At 44.8% G+C, this 11473-nt stretch overlaps 1 protein-coding gene across 1 annotated transcript; it reads right to left on the bottom strand.

Moving 5' to 3' along the window:
- Positions 1-228: 228 nt before the first annotated feature.
- Positions 229-5990, bottom strand: LOC139398612 (uncharacterized; the record flags this gene model as incomplete). The annotated part of the gene is made up of 5 exons (XM_071144543.1): positions 5931-5990; positions 4552-4587; positions 2103-2202; positions 1616-1622; positions 229-778 (listed from the first exon to the last, which is right to left on the bottom strand). Coding segments are annotated over exons 1-5 (753 nt in total), but the record flags the coding sequence as incomplete, so codon positions are not given.
- Between the last annotated feature and the right edge of the window lie 5483 nt (positions 5991-11473).

Genomic DNA, 11473 nt, shown 5'->3' with positions numbered 1-11473 from the left:
TACACAAGTCATTAATAAACAGCTAACGAACGCCGATTAAGTTTGGTGTCACATGACATCAACTCTCGCCCCTAACGGCCAACGATTCAGCCTATCATGTGGACTGTTGGTTCATAACCTCCCTTCAAGTGGCATCCACCTCTCGCCCTGACTATGTACATCACCCTGTGATGATATGTGGCTCTGGTCATGAAGGTCTGGACTAGACAGAGGTGATGACAGGCACACGTTGTTGAGGATTAAAATCACTTTGCTGTTGACTGACAGACTGTTGTAAATAGATGACTGCTGTTGACTGGCAGTGTTGTAGACAGATGACTGCTGTTGACTGGCAGTGTTGTAGACAGATGACTGCTGTTGACTGGCAGTGTTGTAGACAGATGACTGCTGTTGACTGACAGACTTGTAAATAGATGACTGCTGTTGACTGGCAGTGTTGTAGACAGATGACTGCTGTTGACTGGCAGTGTTGTATACAGATGACTGCTGTTGACTGGCAGTGTTGTAGACAGATGACTGCTGTTGACTGGAAGACTGCTGTAGACAGATGACTGCTGTTGACTGGAAGACTGCTGTAGACAGATAACTACTGTTGACTGGCAGTGTTGTAGACAGATGACTGCTGTTGAATGACAGACTGTTGTAAATAGATGACTGCTGTTGACTGGCAGTGTTGTAGACAGATGACTGCTGTTTACTGGAGTACTGCTGTTGACAGATGACTGCTGTTGACTGGCAGAGTGTTGTAGACAGATGACTGCTGTTGACTGGAAGACTGCTGTAGACAGAGGACTGCTGTTGACTGGCAGAGTGTTGTAGACAGATGACTTCTGTTGACTGGCAGACTGCTGTAGACAGATGACTGCTGTTGACTGGCAGTGTTGTAGACAGATGACTGCTGTTGACTGGCAGAGTGTTGTAGACAGATGACATCTGTTGACTGGCAGACTGCTGTAGACAGATGACTGCTGTTGACTGGCAGTGTTGTAGACAGATGACTGCTGTTGACTGGCAGACTGCTGTAAACAGATGACTGCTGTTGACTGGCAGAGTGTTGTAAACAGATGACTGCTGTTGACTGGCAGACTGTTGTAAACAGATGACTGCTATTATAGGACTATTTCTCTCTATACCATTTGTATTTCATATACCTTTGACTATTGGATGTTCTAATAGGTACTTTAGTATTGCCAGCCTAATCTCGGGAGTTGATAGGCTTGAAGTCATAAACAGCGCAATGCTTGAAGCATGGCGAAGAGCTGCTGGCAAACAGAGTAAAGTGATGTTTGAATGAATGCTTACGAGCCTGCTGGTGCCTACCACCACTCAGTCAGACTGCTCTATCAAATAATAGACTTAATTATAATATAATAACACACAGAAATACGAGCCTTAGGTCATTAATGTGGTCAAATATGGAAACTATAATTTCGAAAACAAAACGTTTATTCTTTCAGTGAAATACGGAACCGTTCTGTATTTTATCTAACGGGTGGCATCCATAAGTCTAAATATTGCTGTTACATTGCACATCCTTCAATGTTATATCATAATTACATAACATTTTGGCAAATTAATTCGCAACGAGCCAGGCGGCCCAAACTGCTGCATATACCCTGACTCTGCGAACAATGAACACAAGAGAAGTGACACAATTTCCCTAGTTCAATATTGCCTGCTAACCTGTATTTCTTTTAACTAAATATGCATGTGTAAAAAAATATACTTCTGTGTATTGATTTTAAGAAAGGCATTGATGTTTATGGTTAGGTACAGTCGTGAACGATTGTGCTTTTTTTCGCAAAAGTCCTGAACTTTTTTATGTCTATTTTGGTTTGGTCAGGGCGTGAGTTGGGGTGTGCATTCTATGTTTTTCATTTCTATGTTTTGTTCTGTGTGTTGTATTTCTATGTGTTTGGCCTGGTATGGTTCCCAATCAGAGGCAGCTGTCAATCGTTGTCTCTGATTGAGAACCATACATAGGTAGCCTGTTCCCACCTGTGTTTGTGGGTAGTTGTTTTGTGTATTGCACCTTGCAGAACTGTTTGTTTGTTGTTTTTGTTCAAGTGTTCGTATTTATTAAACGCATTATGAATACTTACCACGCTGCACCTTGGTCTTCTCCTTCTCCCGACGACATTCGTTATATTCACAAAGTTCGCAACGAGCCAGGCAGCCCAAACTGCTGCATATACCCTGACTCTATTGCACAGAACGCAAGAGAAGTGACACAATTTCCCTAGTTAAAAGATGTTAATGTTAGCAGGCAATATTAACTAAATATGCATGTTTATGGTTAGGTACACATTGGTGCACCGACAGTGCTTTTTTTGCAAATGCGCTTGTTAAATCACTCGTTTGGCGGGTGATATAATGATAAATGAACAGGCACCGTTTATATGCAACCCAGGACAAGCTAGATAAACTAGTCATATTTTTTATTTATTTTACCTTTATTTAACTAGGCAAGTCAGTTAAGAACAAATGTTCATTTTCAATGATGGCCAAGGAACAGTGGGTTAACTGCCTTGTTCAGGGGCAGAACGACAGATTTTTACCTTGTCAGCTCAGGGATTTGATCTTGCAACCTTTCGGTTACTAGTCCAACGCTCTAACCACTAGGCTATCCTGCCGCCCCAATATCATCAACCATGTGTAGTTAACTAGTGATTATGTTAAGATTGATTGTTTTTATAAGATATGTTTAATGCTAGCTAGCACCTTACCTTGGCTCCTTGCTGCACTCGCATAACAGGTAGTCAGCCTGCCACGCAGTCTCCTCGTGGAGTGCAATGTAATCGGCCATGATCGGTGTCCAAAAATGTTGATTAACGCATGTTACGAAAACTAAATAATCGGCCATACCGATTAATCAGTCGACCTCTAGTTTTCACTCCTCCCTTGTACTTGATTGAGGAATTAAGGTCACTAATTAGTAAGGAACTGCCCTCACCTGGTTGTCTTGCTGTTCATTGGAAGGAAAAAACCTGCAGACCCTCAATGGAATGAGTTGACACCCCTGGTCTATGGGAACTCCCCTTGTTGCTGCTATGGGTGTATGTGTTAAAATAAGTTTATTTTCTGGTAGTTAGTGGACCCTGCCACAGTATGGGGCCTCTCCCTCTGGGTCCTATAGCTCCTGTCACCAGGCCTGTCACTGTGTCACAGCCTGGACTGCAGCAGCCTGGGCTCTGTCCACTCTGTCCCTCTTCATTGTGGAACAAGAAGAGTACCATCTTTCAAATTCCCATCTGGGACAGGGAATCCCCATTGTTCCTCTCTCTGGGTCCCACCCTCTGTCACTGAGGACACAAAGGACATGTCATCATGGTGGAGGACACAGGAGGGGGGTTAGGAGTAACATGAGAGGAGGGTCTCTCTCTCTCTCTCTCTCTCTCTCTCTGAGTGGCTCTCCAGGGGTGCAACTGGTGGCTGACACAGTGGAGAACTTACCACAGCCTGAACATAACTCCAGCCGGGCCCCTGTGACCCTACTGTGGCCCTTGCTGACCCATGGGCTTGATGACAGGCTGGGCCCTTTGTCCAGGGGTGCTGTACCTAGGTGAGGGCAGGGGAGGGCAGGGGTAGACAGGGGCAGTAAACAAAGGTGGTGTGGAGGGTGGGAGAAGAGATGATGGACCCCAGGTCAGAGGACAGTGATGGACAGCTGAGTGATGAGTGCAGCTGTGGACCTGGAGACCTACATCTCTCTATCAATGAGACCTACATCTCTCTCACCTCTCCATCAATGAGACCTACATCTTTCTCATAATCTTTTGATCAATGAGACCTACATCTCTCTCTTCATCTCTTTATCAATGAGACCTACATCTCTCTCTTCTCTACATCTTTCTATCAATGAGACGTACATCTCTCTCTATCAACGGGACCTAAATCTCTCTATCTCCCACTGATCTGATGAGTATTGTGTGAGAGAGAATAAAGACCTCAACAATGCTGGTGAGAATAGCTAGATACACTAAGCAGCTACATGAAAATGAACATAACAGTTGTACTGCCGTACTAAAGACTGTGCCAAGTACAGACCTACAATAGATCAGTTTCAATTACCCTTTTCAAAGCAAAAGGACTAACAAATATATGCAATTATTACATAACTAAGTAGTTTGAGGAAAAATATAGTAGTCTATTTATTCATGGGAAACTAATTAGAAATGACAATGATGGTCATGTTGAACTGAAATAAGACGTGTGGAGAAAAGCATTGTGTAGTCAGGGAGTGTAATGGTTTGAGGTCATGCAGTTTTCCATTGGAAGATGAACTTCCGAGCCCCTGAAATACAGCAGCCCCTTGATTTACGCAGTCGAAGCTGTCCAACTGCTTCCCAGGTCAAAGGTCATCGGCTGCTGCCCACTCTCCTACCGTTCTGTCCACACACACAGCGCTCTGTGCATACCAACCGAGAGGACAGAGGCTGCCGTGTCAGCCAGAAACCCTCCTACTGAGTCATAAACACCTACTCATACCCTCTCTCCTCCCCTCCTCTCCTCCCCTCCAGAGGAAGGCTGGGGCTACACTGTTGATCTTACACTCCACACCCGCCCCACACTCCTTTTACACAGAGCCTGGTAAGAGAACAGAGGAGAGGAATGAAAGGGAGGTAGGAAAGAGAGAGAGACGCAGAATGAACCAAACAGAATGAAAGAAAAGAAGAGAAAAGCCACAGAGAAGGGCCAGATGGGTACCTTCACAGTCCATTTATCAAACCCAATGTGCCTGCCTCCCCCTCTCCTCTACCTCCTCCTCCCTTCCCCTCCCCGCCGCTCTCATGTCCTAAACCCCCATGTAATTCTGTAATCATTTTCATTATCATATAATGACCTTACAAAGCCTACAGCAGTTTGCACGGTCAGTACAAAATTCACAGCTGTTCCCTTCAGTGTTTGCTCACCGGCTGTGGCAGTGCAGCCTTTTTATTGGTCCAGAGGCATGACCTTTGGCTCTGATAGGTCGGCACGGGGTCACCTCACCCAGGAAGGTTTGAGGTGGCCGCAGGCAAAGCACAGGTCACAACACCTGTCAATAAGTTAGAACATACTACGACAAGAAGTCATGATTCATGTCCACACGACAACTAACAACAACCTTCCAGGTCTCTGGCTCGAGGCGCCCCAGATCTAGTCAATGTCAACCTAAAGGGCTCCAGTATAGCAAAGTTTCCAGGGGTCATACATTCTGGATGGCAAAGGATAAGTAAGTACCTAGTGTTTACCTTACCCTCATGATGTATTCTTTAACTGCCATGCTAGGGAACAGCCCCCTCACTCACTCACAGACCTAATACTGGCTGTTTGGAGGGCCATTCATAGGACATTTATCTAAGAGCATGGTAGACAGCATATATACAGTACCAGTCAAAAGTTTGGACAAACTGACTAATTCAAGGGTTTTTCTTTATTTTTACTATTTTCTACATTGTAGAATAATATTGAAGACACCAAAAAGATTAAATAACACATATGGAATAATGTAGTAAACAAAGAAAAGTGTTAAACAAATCAAAATATATTTTAGATACTTAAAAGTAGCCACCCTTTGCCTTGCACACTCTTGGCATTCTCATAACCAGCTTCATGAGGTCGTCACCTGGAATGTATTTCAATTAACAGGTGTGCCTTGTTAAATGTTCATTTGTGGAATTTCTTTCCTTCTTAATGCATTTGAGCCAATCAGTTGTGTTATCACAAGGTAGGGTTGGTATGCAGAAGAGCCCTATTTGGTAAAAGACCGAGTCCATATTATGGCAAGAACAGCTAAAAAAAAAACATCCAGTGCTATGATGAAACTGGCTCTCATGAGGACCGCCACAGGAATGGAAGACCCGGCGTCACCTCTGCTGCAGAGGATAAGTTCATTAGTTACCAGCCTCAGAAATCGGCAATTAATTGTACCTCAGATTGTACCTCACATCGGCCTCCCGGGTGGCGCAGTGGTTAAGGGCGCTGTACTGCAGCGCCAGCTGTGCCATCAGAGTCCTGGGTTCGCGCCCAGGCTCTGTCGTAACCGGCCGCGACCGGGAGGTCCGTGGGGCGACGCACAATTGGCCTAGCGTCGCTCGGGTTAGGGAGGGCTTGGTCGGTAGGGGTGTCCTTGTCTCATCGCGCACCAGCGACTCCTGTGGCGGGCTGGGCGCAGTGTACGCTAGCCAAGGTGGCCAGGTGCACGGTGTTTCCTCCGTATGTTTCCTCCGCATTGGTGCGGCTGGCTTCCGGGTTGGATGTGCGCTGTGTTAAAGAAGCAGCGGCTTGGTTGGTTGTGTATCGGAGGACGCATGACTTTCAACCTTCGTCTCTCCCGAGCCCGTACGGGAGTTGTAGCGATGAGACAAGATAGTAGCTACTACAACAATTGGATACTACGAAATTGGGGAGAAAAAGGGGTAAAATTAAAATAAAAAGAAAAAAAGAAAAAAAAGAAATAACAGACATCAACATCAACTGTTCAGAGGAGACTGCGTGAATCAGGCCTTCATGGTCAGATTGCTGCAAAGAAACCACTACGAAAGGACACAAATAATAAGAAGAGACTTGCTTGGGCCAAGAAACACGAGCAATGGACATTAGACCAGTGGAAATCTGTCCTTTGGTCTGAATCCAAATTTGAGATTTTTGGTTCTAACCGCCGTGTCTTTGTGAGATGCAGAGTAGTTGAACGGATGATCTCTGCATGTGTGGTTCCCACCGTGAAGCATGGAGGAGGAGGTGAGATGGTGATTTGCTGGTGACACTGTCAATGATTTATTTAGAATTCAAGGCACACTTAACCAGCATAGCTACCCAGCATTCTGCAGCGATACGCCATCCCATCTGGTTTGCGCTTAGTGAGACTATCATTTGTTTTTCAACAGGACAATGACCCAAAACACACCTCCAGGATGTGTATGGGCTATTTGACCAAGAAGGAGAGTGATGGTGCTGCATTAGATTTTTATTTTATTTTTTTATTTTACCTTTATTTAACCAGGCAAGTCAGTTAAGAACAAATTCTTATTTTCAATGACGGCCTGGGAACAGTGGGTTAACTGCCTGTTCAGGGGCAGAACGACAGATTTGTACCTTGTCAGCTCAGGGATTTGAACTTGCAACCTTTCGGTTACTAGTCCAACTCTCTAACCACTAGGCTACCCTGCCGCCCCAGATGACCTGGCCTCCACAATCATCCGACCTAAACCCAATTGAGATAGTTTGGGATGAGATGGACCGATGAAGTAAAAGCAGCCAAACAAGTGCTCAGCATATGTGGGAATTCAAGGCTGTTGGAAAAGCATTATTCATGAAGCTGGTTGAGAGAATGCCAAGAGTGTGCAAATCTGTCATCAAGGCAAAGGGTGGCTACTTTGAAGGATCTCAAAAAACACTGCTTTTGTTACTACTAGTGTTACTTCATAGTTTTGATGTCTTCACTATTATATTACAATGTAGAAAATAGTAAAAATAAAGAAAAACCCTTGAATGAGTCGGTGTGTCCAGAACTTTTGACTGGTACTGTATATCAAAGCTTTCTCAATACGCACCCAACAGAAACCAAGTTACAGGACAAAAAGCTCATAAGAATAAGAAAGGCCTCATAACTTCACTGTTGCAGTGGGGATGAATGAATGGATGGACGGCCCTCACAGTGCTGGGGGAGCGAAGACATTCCTCACCCTGAGCACCCATAATTCACTGGTGAAGACCTGGCGGTCACGGGGAATCTCTCTCTCTCTCTCTCTCTCATATATATATATATATATATATATATATATATATATATATATATATATATATATATATATATATATATATATATATATATATATATATATATAGTGATAAAAGTACCTGAGGGAATACTGGGCTGAGAGCTAGCAGGCACAGGTTTGCTGAGTGCTCTAGTGCTTTAACTGGTCGTGTTTAAGAAACAAAAGTCAGGGAAAAACTTCATCAATCAGCTTGCTGTGTTTATGTTTCTGTGCCTTTAGCTAGAGTAATCCATCATGTTGTTTTGTGTTTTGAAACCTTTAGCGAGCATTATTCTCTGAATGGTTTCCACGGAAACAAAAGAACAGCAGAACGCAGACAGTGGAGCCTGTTGAATACTGAGTCTACTGAAACCTAATTAAACCTTCATATAAATTGAAAAAATAAAAACAGTCAAATTAATCTACTGGTTCATTTTAAAAAATACAATTTTGGTGAGTGGTTTTATGGAAATAAATGAATGTTTGTCAGACTAAACTGAGCTGAACTTTGGTCTCTCTTTCTCTCTCTAATATATCAACATTCATATAGTTTATGTTTGATTAGGAACAATGAAACTACTTCAGAACAAAATCCTGCAGAGACCCCAAAGTGAAGCTATCTTTCATCACAACGTGTTTCTTTTCCCTTATCCCTCCATATCTCAAATCATTATCAGAATCGTCTCTTAACATTGCGCGAGGCCATGTGTTTCGTTTTGTCTAAACGTCGTCTGTTGACGGCCACTTCACAGACGACCCCCAGCTTGCTTTTTGGGGAGATGCATTACCTGCGTGCAGAGAGATAGGGAGCAGTCGGAGTTCAAACACATTACGGCTGTATGTGTGTGTGTGTATATATGTCTGTGTGTGTATATGTCTGTGTATATATCTGTGTGTATATGTGTGTGTGTGTGTGTGTGTGTGTGTGTGTGTGTGTGTGTGTGTGTGTGTGTGTGTGTGTGTGTGTGCGTGCGTGCGTGCGTGCGTGCGTGCGTGCGTGCGTGCGTGCGTGCGTGCGTGCGTGCGTGTATGGCGCTGTCCCCCCAATCTAATCACTCTATCCTGCTGATTAAATAAACTCCTGTCTGAACCGAAGACAGGGACCCTGCATTTCCTGTCCTGAGCCTTGTTATTGGTTTCCCTGCGAAGTGTGAGGGCTGGGCTGCGTGTGTGTGTGTGTGTGTGCGGCTGGGCTGGAACAGACATTTGTGGGTTGGTAGTGCGGGTGTTGTAGTAGTGTTGAGGGGTGGGTGTAGTGACTAGTGGGATGGTTTCTAGCTTTCAGCACCTGCGTTAGGAATGCAGTTCAGATGGCCAGCTCTCCCTCCTTCCCTCCTCCAGAGGCTGAGTGGCCGGGCTAGGCGTCAACGCAGGCCGACGAGGTGTGTGGAAACTGTCTGTTTACAAGAATCACCTGGTCAGGGCGTAGCTCGGGTCAACAAGAGGGCCACATCAAAACAGAGGCGGGCCACAGGGTTATGGGGGTGACAGAGGGTATGGAGGGGAGAGGGTAGGGGCTGTCTGTCCAGATAGCCAGCAGAAGTGTGCTTAATGCCTTTTTGGAGAAAGAAACATTTCCCTGGTTGGCATGAATCTGAATCTGTAGTGTGTGGTCTATGTGTTTGTCCCTGGTTGGTATTCATCTGTAGTGTGTGGTCTATGTGTTTGTCCCTGGTTGGTATTAATCTGTAGTGTGTGGTCTATGTGTTTGTCCCTGGTTGGCATGAATCTGAATCTGTAGTGTGTGGTCTATGTGTTTGTCCCTGGTTGGTATTAATCTGTAGTGTGTGGTCTATGTGTTTGTCCCTGGTTGGTATTCATCTGTAGTGTGTGGTCTATGTGTTTGTCCCTGGTTGGTATTAATATGTAGTGTGTGGTCTGTGTGTGTTTGTCCCTGGTTTGTATTAATCTGTAGTGTGTGGTCTGTGTGTTTGTCCCTGGTTGGTATTAATCTGTAGTGTGTGGTCTGTGTGTTTGTCCCTGGTTGGTATTAATCTGTAGTGTGTGGTCTGTGTGTGTTTGTCCCTGGTTGGTATTAATCTGTAGTGTGTGGTCTGTGTGTTTGTCCCTGGTTGGTATTAATCTGTAGTGTGTGGTCTGTGTGTTTGTCCCTGGTTGGTATTAATCTGTAATGTGTGGTCTGTGTGTTTGTCCCTGGTTGGTATTAATCTGTAGTGTGTGGTCTGTGTGTGTTTGTCCCTGGTTGGTATTAATCTGTAGTGTGTGGTCTGTGTGTGTTTGTCCCTGGTTGGTATTAATCTGTAGTGTGTGGTCTGTGTGTGTTTGTCCCTGGTTGGTATTAATCTGTAGTGTGTGGTCTGTGTGTGTTTGTCCCTGGTTGGTATTAATATGTAGTGTGTGGTCTGTGTGTTTGTCCCTGGTTGGTATTAATCTGTAGTGTGTGGTCTGTGTGTGTTTGTCCCTGGTTGGGATTAATCTGTAGTGTGTGGTCTGTGTGTTTGTCCCTGGTTGGTATTAATCTGTAGTGTGTGGTCTGTGTGTGTTTGTCCCTGGTTGGTATTAATCTGTAGTGTGTGGTCTGTGTGTGTTTGTCCCTGGTTGGTATTAATCTGTAGTGTGTGGTCTGTGTGTGTTCATTCCCCTCCATGCTCTTTAGGTTCTTACCAGAGCCAGGGCCTGGGTCTCGTCTGCCCCTGACCACAGGGTGTCCAGGCTGGGACACACAGGGAGAGAGAGGCCCTTACAGCTGGGGCACCGTGGCTAGTTATGATCCCCCTCTACTGCTTTGGTGCCATTGTCTCAGAAAGACACACACTAAGCTACACACACAGGCATACAACACACGGGAATGCACACACACATCATTGCGGACGCACACACACACACAGGAACATACACACACTACACATTATACACACATTATTACATATACATCCTTATAAACTAGGTGGTTTATGAAAGCTGATTGGCAGACAGACGTGGTATGTCAGACCATATACCATGGGTATGACAAAACCACCTCGGTGATTTATGGTATATGGCCAATATACCACGGCTAAGGGGCTGTATCCAGGCACTCTGCGTTGAGTCGTGCCTAAGGACAGCCCTTTGCTGTAGTATATTGGCCATATAACACACCCCCTCTGGCCTTACTGCTTAATTATACCATGGCATTGTTGAATACTCATTTCTGATTGGCTTGAAGGGCATTCTAGGACATACATTATTTCTAACGTTGCCAACTTTGTGACTTTTCAGACCCCTCCATGGACTTTTATTGGTAAAATATTCTAGCTACTATTCACACTGGCGTGTCGTGGGACACACCTTCCACATCGTGCATTGTTTTCAATAGAACGCATAGGCCCTGGTTGATTATCCCTTACATAACATTCTCCCACACAAAACACATAATGTTTTGTGTGGGAGGGTGTTATGGGTGTATATGTAATAATATGTAGTGTGTGTGTGTCAAAGTTCAAATAGGGGGTGCTTATATTTGTCCTGTTTCACTGCAGGTACAAGCGGGTAACCTGTACGAGTGTGAGGTGTGAAATGGAAATGTACATCCCAACTCCCCCTGAGACACCCTCGGAGAGCGGCTGTGTGTGTGTGTGTGTGTGTGTGTGTGTGTGTATGTGTGTGTGTCTCTTTCTGAGAAAAAGGCACCGAAACAGTAGAGGGGGTGTTACCACTACCAGTGGAGAGAGAGATGGACCAGCTAAAACAAACACATTATGTTTTGTGTGGGAGGGTGTTATGGGTGTATA

Source organism: Oncorhynchus clarkii, unplaced genomic scaffold (genome assembly GCF_045791955.1).
Source record: "Oncorhynchus clarkii lewisi isolate Uvic-CL-2024 unplaced genomic scaffold, UVic_Ocla_1.0 unplaced_contig_876_pilon_pilon, whole genome shotgun sequence".
Taxonomy (NCBI): Eukaryota; Metazoa; Chordata; class Actinopteri; order Salmoniformes; family Salmonidae; genus Oncorhynchus; species Oncorhynchus clarkii.
Note: the sequence above shows the minus strand (reverse complement) of the source record. Positions and strands in the feature narration are given on the sequence as shown.